The sequence below is a fragment of the Neopelma chrysocephalum genome, unplaced genomic scaffold (genome assembly GCF_003984885.1).
Source record: "Neopelma chrysocephalum unplaced genomic scaffold, ASM398488v2 Primary Assembly neopelma1_147, whole genome shotgun sequence".
Taxonomy (NCBI): Eukaryota; Metazoa; Chordata; class Aves; order Passeriformes; family Pipridae; genus Neopelma; species Neopelma chrysocephalum.
Window position 1 is genome coordinate 7,636,726 of NW_020897809.1, and position 17,630 is coordinate 7,654,355.

General features: G+C 39.5%; 1 protein-coding gene across 1 annotated transcript in view; it reads right to left on the reverse strand.

Moving 5' to 3' along the window:
* The window catches only part of UROC1 (urocanate hydratase 1), a 41,759-nt gene that overhangs the window by 15,571 nt on the left and 8,558 nt on the right, over nucleotides 1–17,630 (reverse strand). The window contains exons 3-14 of the mRNA XM_027700769.1: nucleotides 16,563–16,656; nucleotides 15,863–15,922; nucleotides 12,714–12,842; nucleotides 12,019–12,080; nucleotides 11,003–11,069; nucleotides 10,287–10,430; nucleotides 6,541–6,629; nucleotides 6,023–6,085; nucleotides 4,809–4,988; nucleotides 3,249–3,346; nucleotides 2,926–2,998; nucleotides 1,733–1,854 (exon numbers count right to left, since the gene is read on the reverse strand). Coding sequence (XP_027556570.1) covers nucleotides 1,733–1,854; nucleotides 2,926–2,998; nucleotides 3,249–3,346; nucleotides 4,809–4,988; nucleotides 6,023–6,085; nucleotides 6,541–6,629; nucleotides 10,287–10,430; nucleotides 11,003–11,069; nucleotides 12,019–12,080; nucleotides 12,714–12,842; nucleotides 15,863–15,922; nucleotides 16,563–16,656 — 1,181 coding nt within the window. The remainder of the gene's footprint in view (nucleotides 1–1,732; nucleotides 1,855–2,925; nucleotides 2,999–3,248; nucleotides 3,347–4,808; nucleotides 4,989–6,022; nucleotides 6,086–6,540; nucleotides 6,630–10,286; nucleotides 10,431–11,002; nucleotides 11,070–12,018; nucleotides 12,081–12,713; nucleotides 12,843–15,862; nucleotides 15,923–16,562; nucleotides 16,657–17,630) is intronic.

Genomic DNA, 17,630 nt, shown 5'->3' on the forward strand with positions numbered 1-17,630 from the left:
ATCGAATAATAGGCTTGCCCTTAAGCCTGTTTTCACTTGTTGGGATTTTTTTAAATGTTATTTTTCACTTAAATAAAAAATATACAAGTAGTAGTTTAATGCTTTTTGTCTGTGCAAGAGACTTCTCTCCACAGCTTTACATTATATCTATATAAACACCCCATACTGTTATGTACACAGTAACTGATTCATTTCCCAGTCTTGCAATGCAAAAAATCCAAAGGTCATGCATTGCTTCAGTCCTGGGAGAAGACCTCTGGAGGCTGCAGTACATGGAAGAAAAATTCCTGCAAATTTCTGAAGACAGATCCAGCACTATAGTATTGGATTTCACCCTCCCTTCAATAGTGCCGAGGGACCAGTTTTTAAAACATGGAAGTTTCAATATCCATAGACCAGAGTAAGCACTTCTGGGTTTTTGCATTTCTTGAAGATGACTCCTAAGGAAAGCTTAGGAGGATACACAGAACTAAGGGCCTTACAGGGTCAGACCCACTCTATCAATAATTCACCTCTTGGGAGGAAAAGGAGGCTGAACACCAGCCTTACATTATGGGAAGACAACAGTAGTTTTGTTCCAAATGAGACACCTGAACATGGTATATATCCTTTTCAGAAATACCACTCAGGAGCCTCACAGTGATAATTGTTTCAGAGCTAACAGGAGAGCATTCAAAATTTTCACAATTCTATTCATATTTCAATTATGACTTTCACTAAAGAAGCAACAAATATTTCAGTTATTACCAGGGGAAAAAATATTATGCTCTCCTTCTCATAAAATACGCTTTGGATTTGTGATCCTTTTCCTTTTGATCCCAAGGAATTCCTCAGAATTCAAGGATACTTTCGTTGATTCTGAAAAGCATAAAGCTCTGCTGTCTGGAAATAAAAAAGTTGAGGACTTCAGTGCTGGGAGACAGTGACAAGTCTTTGAGTCTGCTGTCTGACTGTAAAGGTGGACAAAGAAAAGGAAAGAAGTAGGACCCTTCCACTGCAACCTGGGAGATCAGGAATAATGTTTGTTGACACAAAATTTCCATTCATAAGCAGGGGATAATAATAATAATTCCACTTTCAGGAATGTGGAAGAGTGAAAGACAGTGTAATTCCTAGATCCTAGAGTAGCATACAATACTAGATCCTAAAGTAGCATACAAAACCGTGCAGGTATTCTAAATTGATTCCACCAATGAATGGAAATAGTTGACAATTTACTAACAAATGACAAAAAAACCCTCAAAATTGTAATCACAAAAAAATGACACTGGATGGAGCACCACACCCATGAAACCTGGTTTCCTGTCACTGATCTCCTTGTTAACCTGCTGAAAATCTCCCTGGATTTCCATGCCTCATTCACCTGTGAGACAGGGGCAAAGCAATTTGACTCCTTAAATCACTTTTGGAGACCTGTTGATGAAAGATACTGTTTGCCTTAAAGTTTCAAGGTGACAAAGTTCAGGAAAACCTGTAACAAAATTAAAATAAAGGTTCTTAGCCAAAATTGCACAATAGCTTTGGGATCAATATCTATGGTGTTTTTATGTTTACCTACTGGTTACACTCCTTACAGGAGTTTGGAGAACAGCGGGATTTTCTGCCCACGTGGAAAATGAAAGAGCCTGCTTTCTGTGTTTTAAGCCAAAAGCTAACACATATTTCCCAACTCGTAGTTTCTTTCTCTCTGCAGAAGCAGCCCCAGTGCCAGAGGCATGGGATGATGTCTTACCTCCCTTACGTATCGAGTCCTCCAGCACTGACATGGCAATGGAGTCAGTCGTAGCAAGGTCCTTTGGGTCACCTGAGGTACAAACCCAGCGGAATGGCCCAAATCCCAGGGAAAAAATGTCCCTGGGAATAGAACATGTTTCATTAAGAGATAGTTGAAATTCTTTCCTTATTTATCCTGGCTGCTAGCAGTGCTTTTCTTTCATTAGCTGGAGACGGAAGAATTTGAAACATTTTCAATGAACTAATCCAAACAGAAGCATCAAGGACCATTAACTGAGAAATTAAACAGTGGTGTTTCATGCAGCCATCGAATGGTGTATAAAAACACAGCCAGGCCAGAATTTTGATAGTCATGTTGGGCAGTTCAATCAAACAAGTGCATCACCAGATGACTTGCAGTTTTTCTTCTCTTTCATCAAATATACTCTGCCTGCTGCCTGGTCTTTGTGTCCTTAACCCAGGCTAACCCTGGGTGCATCTACACTATCAGACAAGTGTAGGTTCTGAACAAGTGCCTGAGTCCAGACTCATTTGCTGCCCACATTGTTTACATACAATAGTGAGACACGCTTCAGTTGAGGTCTGGAAGAAAAGATCTAGTCTGGTTGGTGCCTTATTCTATGTTCAAGCTCTTATTCACATGGCACAGACAAGTTAAAGCATGAGTAAGAGAAAAAATGAGTTATAAATCCAGTCCCTCAACAGTTCTCCTGGGCTCAGCTGTTTCCACAAGCAGTGTGTACAGCTTGGGAAAGAGGCTGGTGACATGGGCAGACAAATGTCCTCTTTCAGACATGCTTTTAACTTCAGTGTCTTTGATGATTTGGAACGGGGTTCTACTGCTCTGAAGAGACAAGCTCTCAATTTTTAGCACCCACAAGTGAAGTTGCCTATAGTTACAGTTTGAGGCTGTGACCTGGCTCTTCTTTTGAGTAGAACTGCTTAAAGGAAAATTCATAGAAAGAAAAAATGCAGCTAATTCATGTGAAGGAGTGAAGAGTTTTGATTTGGCAATGTTTCAGCCCAGACTAACTCTGGCATAACACCTGCAAGATCAATTTTCCAACTGCTGTTGCCTCCTTTTGATCCTTCATAGTGCACTGCAAATTTGCACTAATCTCTGTAGTACTCTCCCCTAAACAGAGGGCGTCACAAGGCACTTAAGAGCATATTCCAAACTGCCCAACATACCCCATGATGTGCTGAACGTAGGAAGGATATCGAAATTCTGTTTTATTTGCTCCTTTTTTCTCAACATCAGCACCTATAAAAGAATTTTAGTAGTCAGTGATTCGGTGAAAAAAAAACCATAAAAGGTAACCCCCTACTGCACCTAGGTTCCCATGAAGGCTGTATCTCATTCAGGGAGGGTCAGGGGTCTCAGAGAACGAGACAAAGAGAGGTTAAAGAGCTAAAATAACACAGTGGCCAACCCCACCCTACCAACATATGCAGCTGGGAAGATGCATGCAGGATTGTCCTTGTTTCCACCTACAAATCCAGGATCTACTCACCAGCCCTTTGAGCTTCCAAGAGAAAAGCATTGCCATAATCCCAAAAAAACATGCCCTTATCAGCAAGTTTGTTAATAGCAGCCACATGCCTCCTCAGACTGAAACAAAGAAGGAAACAGTTATCCTTGAGATTGGTGAAATATCAAAAAGAATAATATTGTGAACTCACTAAAGGTATGGGAGTAGGGGGAGACAGATGGAAAGGAAAGACGCCAAATAAATTCAGACCTAAACCCGTTAGTCATCAGTTGAGATGCTTTCAGTCTCTACAGCACCTGTTACCCCCAAATCTTGAAGTAATTTACACTCATTAAGGAAACTTCATTTACTGGCAATGAGGGGTCACATCTTTCAGCAAAGCAACACAGCCAGATCTGGGGATGGATGGTAATAACAAAAAACAGTCTACATAAACTGCTCAACAGTTTCAGAAGTTCACAGAACAGAGACAGAAAAGCTGGAAATGGCTAAACATCATTGTTCTGGCCTCACCCTTGGCCAAAACAGCCCAAATGGCCCTTTCTTTGCAATAGTGGGCCTGCCTCAGGGCTGGTCCCTGTGATAGCATTTCCATCTAATATTAACTAGTTCTAATATCAATGCATAGTTGCATACAGACTTGTACACACATAGGTGTAACCTCTTGGAGTTCTGGAGGTAAATCAATGACTATCAAATGAGAATGGATTTTTTTTTTTAGGCCATATCTAGCTTGTTAGAAATGAGTTCCTCACAGAAATTTACCTTTCTGTTACCTTTGATTAGTATGATACAGAACTGGGGAAACTGGAAAAGTTGGTCCCTCATCCAAAGTCAAAGAGATGTTATGCCCATATTCTACCTTCTACTGGTAAGAGGTCTCCACCAGGAATATTCAAGGTGAACAAAACCAGTGTAGGAGCATTCTCCTTCAAAGGATCAGTTGAGAACTATAGTACTGCTTTATTTGTATATAAATTATGCCAAATTGCTCCCTTTATAATGTCCAATTTCACTTGCAAACTTGTAAATCAGGAGTAGCTTCCTGAAATCAAGATGCTAAACAGAACTTAGTTACAGTTGCAGCAACCTGTGGGGAGTGACTAGGGGAGACTGTCCCCTTCTTATATCCTTCCTTAAAAACATCTTACTGGCCAGAAGCCAGCAATGCATGGCAGGCTGGATGGACTTCCGGCTTGCTCATTGGGGCTTTTTGCTATATTCAGTGAACCTGGAGCAAATGGAAGACTACATGGAATTATACTTATTGTCCCAGATTTTTAAAACCTAATGCAATTTAGGAATTTATAGAAGTGAAATGAATCATTAGTGTTCAAACCTCTGATCTTATACAATACAGAATATTCCTAAAATGGTGGGTAGGTGATGTCTGCCAGGTTGTGACTGATAGATGTACAAGGACTAAATAGTGCAACTCTACCCCAGATTTCTATTGAAAACAAACAAACAAACAAACAAAAAAATCTAAGAAGAGAGAGTTCTTGAAAGAAAGGCAGAGATCTGATTACTTGTGGAGCAACTAAACTTAAAGGTTAGAAGATGTATTGCCAAAACATTTACCTCTCTTGTACCAGGGTCCGGAACTTCCCTGGATCAGTGGAAAGAAGCTGCTTTGCTTCCTCAAAGCCAAGCTGTACTGGATAGTACCCCCCATTAAATGGGTTGTGACATGAAGTTTGGTCAGACCCCAGATCAACCAGCAGCTCTCCTGTTTTGTCCAGCTCGTAGACCAACCTCTCCCTGGGGAAGACAGTAAATGGAATGTTTGAACATAAGCTGTCATTTCACAGTCTGGCTCCTCCTTCAGGAGAATTTCCAACCCAAAAGGTTGTTTGTGACAGTAGGCCCTTGGCCAAGGCTTTGCAGGAGGCTAAGCCAGGAGGTAGGAAGTGATGGTGCTGAAGATTTAGGTGCAACTTTTATATTTCACATTTACCTGTGCAGGAATGCTGATAGATGAGTTGGATACCAGTATGACCTACCAGTCTTACTGGTCAGCCTCAGCCCTTGGTATATGGCATGACAAGAGTTACCATTGAATAAAGCCTCAAGAGCGCCGGAACTTCTACCCGTTATTTTATTATTTTTATTTAATCAATACCTCAGTACTTCTATTCTACAGCAGCCTTCCAGTACCCAAAGAAGCTTACAAGAAGGCTGGAGAGGGACTTTTCATGAGGGCATGTAGTGATAGGAAAAGGAGGAATGGCTTTAAGCTGATGGAGGGACGGTTTGGATTAGATATGAACAAGAAATTTTTTATTAGAAGGGTGGTAAGAACTGGAACAAGTCGTCCAGATAGGTTGTGGACTTCCCATTTCTGGAGGTGTTCAAGACCAGGCTGGTTGGGAGCCTGGTAAACCTGGTCTCATGGTAGGTTCCCTGACTCTGGCAGGGGGGTTGGAACTAGATGATCTTTAAGGTCCTTTCCAACCTGAACATGTCTATGATTCACTGAAGTCAAAGATATTTTCTTGCAATCCAATTAGTGAAAAGTTAGAAGGAAGTAGATAAATTCTTTTTTCATCCAAGGAAGAATCTTAGAATTTCTTTTTCTAAGCCATTTATTGTTCCATAAGGAAAGGAAGAGCATGAGAAGCAACTGGGAACTGGAACATGAAGATGAACATCTCTCTTTTGACAATACTTTTTCATTAACATCTAGGGTAATGTACTCAGCACTAGATTTAATGTCTCTTCCAAGTTTGGGAATTAATTTCAGACTGACTAATAAGCCAGAGCATTAATGTCCATTATCCATACATACTACTTACCATAGATCTACCACATTCCCATGGTAACCCAAACTAAGGGCCATCTTATTCTTTCTTGCTTCTCTAGAATAGAATAAAAGATGGGTTGAAGAAAATGCACCTCATTTCATCTTGCAAAGTATAAGTCCCACACAGAATCAAACCCAGCAAAAAGTCTGTATGTAGTTTTCAACACTTATCTAGAAAACAGATCTTTCAACCTTTGCATAATTGTTAATCACTGATTCCATAAAACTTGAGTGATGCTTCAAGTGTAACATCAGTTGTAATTGCTCTATGCATATTCATGAAACAGAATGAAGACACATTTAACATATCCAAATGATATGAAGCATTAGTAGTCACTAATAATGACTGCTGCAGTTTGGGAAACTGGAATCACATTCCAAAGCAGACCTGGAATAAGAAGTGTCCCTCAACTCCTCTGACATGTACACTAAAATGGCACAAGGCAGAAAGATGTGAAGTGAGGGTTAGGAAGCAAAGATAAACTCACTGAATTGTGTTGCAAGTCCTACCTAAGGCGAGCAATGCAATGGTCCAGGTTGTCAGAGATTTCCATCAGCCATCCCTGCTTGTGACGTTTCAGAAGTGCTGCTTCATCGACCTGGGAGTAACAGCAGAGATCTGAAAACTACTCTTTCCCCTATGTAGTCACTTTTACCTTTAGTTTTTCAATTACCCTACAAGAAACAGTAGCAAAAAGGTAAAGGTAATAGCCCTGCTCTTACCTTGAGATATACCTATGCCTATCTATAAAGATATTATATATATATAATTATTGTTCAAATACTTATTTTTCACCTCTAATGTTTTTTTACACTTTTTGTTCTCTTTTACTCCAGGTTCAAAGCAAGAAATACACTTGATACATCACTTCCCAAAATATTCTACAAACAAAAATTTATCATTAAAATTGTACAAGAGGTAATATTTTTCTGCCAACTTTATTGTTTTTCTTCATGAGTATGTTAAAAAGCCAAAATGTTTCCAATTTATTTTTCAAATCTGGCTATTTCTTGTGAAAATTGTGGTTTTAATTGATTAAGAAAATATTTTCTTTGATCAGCTCAGAGAGATGTTTCTGCCAGGCTGCCCAAGATAAAGGTATGGTTTGCTGAATAAAATTAACCCTCACTTTTGTTCTTGGACTGCTGATTGAAAATCTCAACCAAATATGGAAAAGAAGAAAGCACTTTCTTGTCCCAGCTGGCTAATGCCACCAAAAAATAGCCCAGATCAAAATAAAGCTGTCTTTAATTCCCTCGTTTGAAATTTGAAGCTCCAAACGAGCTCAATCCCAAATCTGTACTCTCTTCTGGACTCAGCTTCTGTGTTCCAGTGTTTATGTGCTTAAGAGACAGTTGGATAAAAATATAAATGGATGGACAAACTGTGTAAGCTTTGAACCATTAATGTGGAATCTGTGCCAATGTATGAACTTGCACATCCATTTATACTTTTATAATGAGCTGTCATTGGCATAAAGCAAGTGGCAAAATTAATTTAAGCCAATATTCTGTGGTAGCAACAGATTTAAAATACCCACAGTGGTGTGTGTGCATGAGAACACATAACCTGACTAACTTCTACTATTTCATGAAAGCATTTTTTACTTCTCTATATTCCATTCCCATCATTTTCATTCTTCCTCATTAAGAAAGTATTTACATGTAAATTAATTAGGTTCTGTATTCAGGAGTTGCTTGAACACCAGGAAACCTTTTCTTTCCCAATTATTCTTAGCATGAGAAACCTTCCATAATTTTCCACATCAGTAATAAAGGCTATCCTTCCAAAACCCCAGATTATGATAATAACAGTGTCACTGCCAATGGAATTATTCAATAAAGTCAGGTGCCGTGGGGGACAGCTTCTTTTGAGTTATTTAAATCAGCACAGGAGGAAAGATATTAAGTGGTCTGTATGAATTACAGGAATTGGGTTCATTTAAATCCCCACATAACACAGATCAGATCTATTTAAATTTTACCACATCCTACATATTTTACTTTAGCCCTCTCTGACATTCTTAGTCCTTCACAGACTTGCCAGCATACTCAAGAAAACTAGATTCCTTTGAAACACACTTTCAAAAATATGTTCATTTTTCATCAGCATCCCGGTAGTTTTAAAAAAATTGCATAAAGCTGATGACCAAATGTTGCCTCCAGTGTAACCCCAGAGAGCTCAGTGCAGCTCCAAGGAGAGAGTCTGGCCCTCCACGCAATTATTTCATAAAATTACAATCTGCTTCCTGTCAAACAGAAGAGGTAAAAGACTTGCACCATTAATCCCTTCTGTCAGAGCTTTGGAAGCCCTGGCTGACAATGCGATATCTCTTGCACAATTCAGTGCCATTTGCATAAATAGTTTTTAAACAAATAATATGTACATATATATAGTTATCCACATGTGCTCCTGAGACTCATTTCCGACAAGGATCATCTCACAGGAGATAAAAACCAGGCGATATTCAGTCTCCTGAACAAAATCATCTGCAGCCGTAGAGATGAAAAGGACAAAGGAGTGCCGTGAACAGCATTCACAGGAGTCTTGCCTTTGTATTCCAGCATTTGAAAGATCATGATGACAGAAGTCTGAATAAAGATAATTTATTCACTAATAATTTATTCAACAGTAAATTGAATAAATTTATTTCATCTACAGAGAGTACCTGAGGAGATCTCAAATACACGCAAAATTCACGTGCCAACAAAACCACTTTTGCACCACTGTTGTAAAGCAGGTGAAGCCCCAGCCTTCCACGAACAAGACCTGAGCTGAGCAGAGCAGTCAGGTTTATTGTACACCATGTGGGCAGTCTGACCCATTATGAAGTTTAATTGTAGCTACTACAGGTCAGATTGCAATATTCTTATCCTTTCTATTGCAACGTGACATGGCCACAACAGAGGGTTCCCAGCTAACTGTCTATAAATGACTTTAGCTGACAAGGCTAAACTCCCACCCCATTCAGCTCCAACTGGAGTTCAGTTCTCAAAAATCCCCCTTCCTCTGCAGCAGTAACAACATCCATCACCCACAGTTACTCAGGAGAGCTCAATGCATTTTGGTCAATTCTGTATCTGCTCCACCAAGAATTGAATTCCAGGCCAGTCACGATGAAAGAAATGTGTGGAAATGCTTATTTTATGTTTCTCAATAATCAATATCACTAAAGATAGTCACTACCATTTTCACAGAATTGCAGAGCAACAATCTCTTTTAAAAGTTTTGGCAGTGTTTCTGTAGTCCATCCTTCCATCTGGTTGTTAGAACAGAACCCTGTGGTAAGATTATGAGCTGAAAAAGGCAGGTATTGGGAGCACCTGATGTTACTTTCTTATATGAAAATGTATTTCACTTGAAACACAGGCACATATGCTTTCCCAAATTACCTGAGGATATCTGTGGATCCAGTGGATCCTGTTGCTCACTATTCTGATTGCTTGGGCATTAGCACTCTTTGAATCACAAATCATTATTAGATTCTCTTTGTTTATGGGACGAAATAACTGGGCTGTTTTAACATATTTAGAACAGAGAAACATTACATCAGGATGAGAGACTCTGGTCAAAGAATATATACTGTGGGAGAGCTTCAGAAACAAAGGAAATGGTACTACAGAACTTCTTCTCCATCAGCATTTTCTCTCAGCAGAACTTACCTGCTTTGTCAACAAACTGCAATTCTCATAAATGCTTGTGGTTTGCCTCAGAAGCCCGCTTAAAAAATCCCATTGACCTCAAGGAATGACAGCACTAAGCAACTTAATTAGGCCCAATCTTGATGAGTGAACCACACCAACATTTTTAACAGGTACTTTCTATTGCACCTGATAAGGGTGCCAGAGGCTTTAAAGATTAATCAAAGTTAAATATTATAATTAATACCTTTTTAACATAGACAATTTTTGGCATAAGAGAATTCAGGAATTCTCACAGGAATTGCCTGTAGAAGTTACACCTTTTCACACCTGAAATGAGGGTAGTTCAAGCACTGGGAGCTCATCTAACAGCATCATTCTGCATTATTTGTAAAGCAGTCATAATATCCTTGCAGTCTGGTCCAGTGAATGTATGAATGGAGAGAGGAATAGCATTGAAAAATGCTCAGCAATGAAAAGGACAGACAGATCTTAGAAAAGAGTATCTTTCTTGAGTTTTTGTCAGGGTTACTTGAGGAACATATCAGAAGAATGTGGACTCTGATTCAGCACATGAAGGAGAGAAGACAGAACAAAAGCAGTATTGCTCTCACCTCTGCAATGATCCCCACACAGCCAGCAATGACTGCAGCCTTTGCTTGAGCCCCACTCATCCCTCCGAGACCAGAAGTCACAAACACCTTCCCAGACAGGTCTTCTGCCTTCAAGTAGCGACGGCCTGCATTGAGCACTGTGAGCTGCACACAGCAAATGGAGTAATCACCAGGAGATATTTTCTCTAGAGTCCCTTAAATTTAAAGATCTTCTGTCCCTTTTGCAAACAGACAAACTCTGCAGTCACTGAACATGTGAACAGTTTTAATCTTTTAAGAAGGAAACATGTTACAAAATGATGTTATGAAACCATCTGTCCTGGTGGTTTCATGTCACCATGAAATAGAATAATCAGTGCTTCCCAATATGCCGCTCTTGAGGTATAGGGACTTGTTAAGGATGGCTGCAAGGGATGGATAAGGAAAATAGCCAAGAAAAGGTTTTTATAGAACACATTTGGTCAATTGGTACTTCACGTATTGCAGCTAAATGAGCTCAAATTGAGACCTTGACTGCAAATCCCTTCAGGTCTGTGTTCTAGACAACATGTGTCTAAGTGAAAAAACACTAATTGTTCAAGGAGCGGGAAATGAGAATTTCTTGAGTAGCCAGAACATCCTCTCACCACAACCCAACTCTCTCCAGTCACCAGACACTATAGGAGAAAGTCTCCTCCAAAACATACTGACAAATGGACCTTTCCCCAGTTTCTTACCACTGTCCCGTGTACTATTCCCTGAGGCCCAATGTAGCAGTAGCTCCCTGCAGTCATCTGACCATACCTAGAGACAGCAACAAACACCGTGACACCACACCTTACTCAGGCTGCAATGAGTTCTGGACTCCACGTGTTTTCAGTACAACAACAAAAAAAACACCTCTGTGTTTTGATTTGTTGTTAAAAGTCTGCTATTACCAAACTCACGTATTAACGAAGTTTTATCATTAGCAATGCACCAACATGTTTTCAGAAGAGTGCTTAGCTGATTTAGTTGAGTTCAAAGCTGCATCGATCAAAAGCTGAGGGTAAAGTTGTCTTGGAATTTAAATTAGTGCCTAGGACACAAGGACACTCCTTTTCACCTCATTGGCACCTTTATGCCGTTGGTTTTCAGTGCCACTTGTGCTTCTAAGACACATAGTTGCACGTGAAGTTGTTAGCCCAAAATGTTTGTTCACATTTCTATTAAATTCCCAGAGGAGGGAGACAGCTCTCCAGCTGTTTTAATTTATTCTCTCCATGGTACCCAAATGGATAATAATCTTGTGCTCATCAACTAGATTAACATTAGTGTGTAAAAATGTAAAAAAGTATGTAAAAATCATTTAAAAAAAGATAATTTTCTGCTTCAAAGTTTCTCTTAGCCTGAAAGAATGTTTCATGACTTATATTTTCCATAAATTGCAAAACAACCTCTGCAAAGTGGAACTAGCCAGTGCTATAAGTGATTTATGATTAAGGCTTCAGGCTGCCATTCAGCCAAGTCTCTCACATAAACCTAATATTAATTCCTGGCAGACCTCAATTACATCCTTATATATGTGGCTGAACATAACTCAAACTCCAAAGTAATTCCACTTAAGTATGCATTAATGCTTTGCAGCATCAGGAATTTATGCAGCACAGTTGAAATCCATCTGCATTAGAAATTTTAACCAGCCACTGCTTGATGTCTGAATTAGATTTTAGTCAAGTATTTGATATATTTTAATAGTGAGCTATCTTCTTACATTGTTACTCCCAAAGCAAACATCTTCTCATATTCATCTCTGGAGGAATAGTTGGGAATAACCTAAGAAAACAATCAAAATAGAATCCAGATAAGCAAATTAGAGATTTAAGCAGGTCTTTTTGACAGCCCACATTTCTCTAACTATGGTCACACACATAGAAAAACAGAAGTAATTCAGGTGTTTTATTTCATGCATTCTAGTATCAAAAAAAAAAAGATGTCCAGTCTTTCTGGCACTGTGACTGCCATGTGAAAACTAGCCTGCAGGGAGATAGATATTGAATGGTTCAAAAGACTGGCAATAAACCAGTACTTTCACTTGTCCAGCTTGCCTTCCAAGCAAAGCAGTCCAGATATCTGAGCCTCTGATTACTAATCATCTTTTTGCTTACTGAGAGCTTTTAAATCTTCCAAACTGGGCCTAGCTGAACTGTTTTGGTCAAGAACATGTGCAGCTCAGGCTCAGTAAGAACAGAAGTTGTCCGATAAAGAGAGGATTGTTTCCTCCATCACTGCAGATGAACACCTATGAGATGAGTGCAACTGAACTGGAATGAATGCTGCAGAATTTGGACCCCAAATTCTCCCACGTGTTGTTGTAAATGTGGATAATATAAATCATATTTTAATTCAGCCAATACTTGAAAATTAAACAGAAGAGGACGTAAAAGAAAACAAGATGCTAATACCTACCATGCCATTAGTAATGATTAAACGAGGAGCACGGGGATGGCTGGGGAAGAGTCCCAGAGGATGCCCACTGTACATTACTAGTGTTTGCTCTTCTGTCATCTCTGACAAGTAGTGCATTACCAGCCAGAACTGAAAGGAAAAGCAAGGAAAAGAAGGAGTCTGCTTCCATCTTACATTTATGGGCTTTTTGTGAAGCCACTAAACTTTGAGAATGAAGGCAGCTGTAGAGATAATGAGGTGTACTCACATGTGGAATAACAGCCAGAGCTCTCAACACATTCTTTCTTTTAATAAAGTCCTTTAAGAGATATCACTCAGCAGGAAACTTAAATCATGGACTAGCAAAAGCCTGAATAAGTTCCAGAATAATTTGTCCAGTAGAAACCCCAGAAATCCTTCACTCTTAAAGCCATTCTAATTTTATCTTGAGGTTAAACATTTGGATCTGGCACTTTTCTGGCAATGTTTCTGAAGTCACGCTATAAAATTTTCCCTATCAAATTTATTAAATACTCATGCTTTTTGTTGATCCTAACCTGAATTTCAGCATCTTGTAATGCTTGTTTTCTGTTCAATAAATGGCTATTACAATATGCACTTAAAAATGGTTTTTCTTCTCAAATAAAAATTTGTGCTTTCATTGTGGACACTGAAGAAACACCTTGATACACCCAGGAGCATACAAATAAATACATCTCAACTCTGTCTGCATAATTCAAAAGTACACTTTGATCACCTAAGCTGACTATAAATTTAATTCTCATGCATCATTGTCTATGACAAAGCCCATAAGAATCCACAGGACTTTTAGTATGTGACAACTAGGCCTGAGAGAAGCTTTCCCATGCAATATTGGAATTCAATAATTACTTGAAACTGGAGTTTCTGTAGGGACACAGAAACAAAGTATCAGTGACAAATAAACAAACCCAGTTGTCATGGACACTTAAGCTCTGTAGTTGTGGGTTTGATCCGAATTAAAGTGGTGCAGATTTGAGGCCAATCCTTTCTAATTCAGTCAATTTCCCAAGCTGCAAGTTAAAGTGAACAGGAAAGAGTTAGTAGAGTTACTGTTGCTTTTTACATTTTGGTTTTGTTTAATGAAAAATGCCGAACAATCAAATTCTGGTTGTAGGATAGAACAGGTAACTGGTTGAACTCTCAACTCTTTAGCAATCTGGGAAAAATATTCTAATAAAACTAGAAGCTGTGAGATAAATACATCTTTTTCCATTGAAAGGCATAACTAGTAACAAGGAAGCAAAAGCCTGAAAGCCTTTCAGAGCTTAAAGAGAAGGTCTGTTGTCTGCAGGCTTGTAAAGTTAGCTCTGGACATAGTACTCTCATTTGAGATTATCCAGAAGAAAAGCACAAGTCTGCATGGATTATATAAACCAAACTGAACTTTTTCCCTAGGAATTTTGCAGTGATCATTTTTTTTTAAACATGCTGTTTTCAAGCTACAAAGAGAATAAAATGTTCTGTGGCAACTGAATCATTCATGTGATTGTTACTCTAAGCAGGCAAAACAAAAAATGTTTTGTTTGTTCTGCTGTGAAACAACTGCAGGTCATAGGTCTGGCTTGGATGAGAACAAGAGAAAAGAGAACATTTCTGACCTTAGCAGCAATTCTACCTCACCTTGCAGCCCAGCATCTGACTAAGGAATGTCAGGCCAATAAGGGCCACTCTATAAACTGCTGGCACTGCTCACCTCAGAAATGCTGTAACTCATGTAGTCAACAGGCAATAGTTAAATGGCATTTACTAATTGATACACAGAATAAAGAAATGGTGTGGATTGCCATGGTACCTTTGTTTCAAAAAAGGTCAGAAGTTGTGCCTCAAAAATCTGCCTAAGTCTTCCATTTAACTTCCATTTACCAGATCAGGAAACTGAAGTATGAATTTTAACCACAAATGAAAAACCCCCCACTGGGAAGAATCCCGGGTCACTCAGTCCCATGCTATGGTGAGGAATCCGTTCCTCTCCCCTAACTAGGAACTTCATTTGCACATCAGTTTTGCTGGGATTCTTTAATAAGCAAGAGGCCAGATTCAGATAGAGCCACAACAAGGTGCATGTGTGACCCCTCATGACAGAAGCTGGCTCCTTAAGTCAGCTTTTGCTTATGTAAGCTACAGAATCAGAAATTAAGACCTTCCCAGCGCTCAGGAGTGATGTTGCCCTCCACAGTGTGATGTAGCTTTCTACAGGCCCACTGCAAAATTCAAAAGTGGAATTCCATCTGCCCCCACTCTGTGGCCTTGGGGCACCCAGAGGCTGGAGGCACGATGTGGGTTTGGCATTCACAGTAACCACATCTGTGCCTATCCACAGACACTCAGGATGGTGGTTCAGTTGATGTTCCTCCTGCCACCACACACCTGCAGAGCATTCAGACAGAGAGCCTTTTTTTTTTCTTGAGACAATAAATTTGGCCCACAAAATCATAATTCTAAATATTCTGCTGATTCCAAAGATCTCCTGCAAATGCTTCCTACGTGCATTTTGCAGATTAAAGTGAGTGTATTTATTGACCTTTTTTATACAGGAGAACAGAGATTATACAACCACAACTAAAAACACCCTAGCTTTGATTTTAGAGAGACTTTTACCCACCTGCCATTATTCTTAGAAGATCAGGGTTCATAGTAAAGTGCACCATGAACTGGTCAACCAGCACAAATATTTACAGCTAATCTGATTTGCTAGGAAAAAAGACTGAAAATTGCACTTTCTTAAACCAAAGCCTTGTTTTTATTCCACTACTTGTGAAAAATGTTGCAAAAGTAACACAAACATAAGATACACTTTCTAGTTTCTTAGACTCTGTCTGTGGAAAATACAGAGGCACGCACATATACAGAGAAAGACAAGGCTGGTCTTTATATCATCATACACAGTTTGGCATGTTCATGGTATCATGTTTAGTATTTCTGTTTAGCTGTCTGTGCTCTCCTCACTAAATAAAGCTCTCTCCATCTATGCAGTTCCTAACCGAGCATTCCTCTATCCAAACAGGATGTTTTGGAGTGTTTTGAGGCAACGACTGCCAAGAACTATCCCGAACTGCTTAAGCAGAATGTGCATGGGGGAGGGTGAAACTGGTTTTATTAAGCAAGCTGCAAAACCAGCACTGTCCTACCTGTGCCCAGTTGCTGAAGACCTGCCCGTTTCCTCCATAAGTGACAAGCTCCTGAGGAAACTGAAAAAGACAATTTAACAATCAGGCAAGCACTTTTCTGAAACTTCTCACTCTATCTCCGAGCTATTTTTGTAACCTCAGTAATAAATCTTTTCTAGAGCTTATTGCATCAAAACCCTCTAGGTTCTTGAAATCAGAAAGTAACATCATAAAAGTGACAAATTAAGAAAAAAAAACAGTATTGTTTTTCAAAATTAGGTGTTTGTTACTGTAACAATAGTATTTTGGATGCAGAATGTTACAAAGTGATTCCTTGATTGCAGTTTCTGTATCAGACAAACATCCCAATAAACTCACTAAAGAGGGAATGTGTGAGCTCATAATTTGGTTGCCACTGGCATTCATAGCTGGAAGAGCTTAAGACCAGCAGGGCACAGCTGCATGGCCTCTCCCCTGCCATTTGCAACAAGGTACCTTACACTGAGTGGTGCTTTGGTCCTGTGATCACCTATCTGTCCCTGAGGGATGAGCTTCCAAAGACACAGGAAGCATCAGCACTGATTTTTCAGTGTAAGCTGTAGAAGCCCTGTACCATGAGCTGAGCTCCTGTATGTCTAAATTTATGTGACAGCACATACAGGAAGTATCTCAGAGATTCGCTGCTGCCCTATGAATCCAGCTCCCTTTCACTGCCCCTTACCTGAGCCACTGAGGGATCCAGATTATTCATGATCATCAACATAATGGCAGCAGCTGATTTGGTCTTGCAAGGGTATTCTCCTATGGGGTATGCTCTGGAAGGGTAGTCACAGAAATTTAGAAGAAACACTCCAACTCACAACAAACACCACAGATATATCCCTGCATGCCAGGGATATTCAAACTTGTTTAAGTTGCAGGCTTTTATTCAGGAGGGAAGAGGGGAAAAAAGAAAAAAACAAAGCACAGATCTGGGATTACATATGTACCTTAACAGGTAAATCAGGTTTTAACTATTATCAGAACTAAACAAAACCAATAAATTTTAATCAGCTTATCATTTGCTAATCACAATTGATAAATATGGTGGCCAAGAACTCATGGTTTTTTAACTAGATTTTTTTTTTTGGGGGGGGGTTGATGAATCTAACCTCTAATGCAGAGGCCAAAGCCAAGCAGCTAAATCCTGCAGTGCCAAGGGAAACAGCAGCAATGAAAATTGCCTTCAGGCTCATCAACCCTTTTTATTTAAGATACTATCTAAGGCTTGAGTTTCAGGTTCAAAGAAGCTCTCAAAAACTGAACTAGTTAGGAGAAATATGGGCCTTTTTACTAGGATACACTTCATCTAGAAAGTTGAGAGGTGAGGCATGGGAAACACAAATATATTCCAAGTCAGGTTTCCTGGCACTGATGTGCTGCAATCATCTCATTGTTATCCTCCACCATCTGTTTGTCATATGAAATTGCCCTAAAACTTCTACTCTGGGATTTATACTGTAGCTGTTCAGGGCAGGGACTGTTCCTTTGCTGTGTTTGCACAGGTCTTAGTACAATTGTGCTGAGGTCTCTAAGGTATGACACCAAAAGAAAGTATAACCGCGCATGAAGAGTTTTACTCCTTCCTTTTCCCTAAGCAACACCACCATTACAGATGTTGGAAATTCCTAAAGGTGGATTAGGATCATTTGCCATGGATTCTAAGGGATCTTCCTTGTATTGGACTACAGATCTTCAGTGGCTGGGCCCTTGCTTTGTGCAGGGAAGACAGTTACATTGAAAAGGTTCA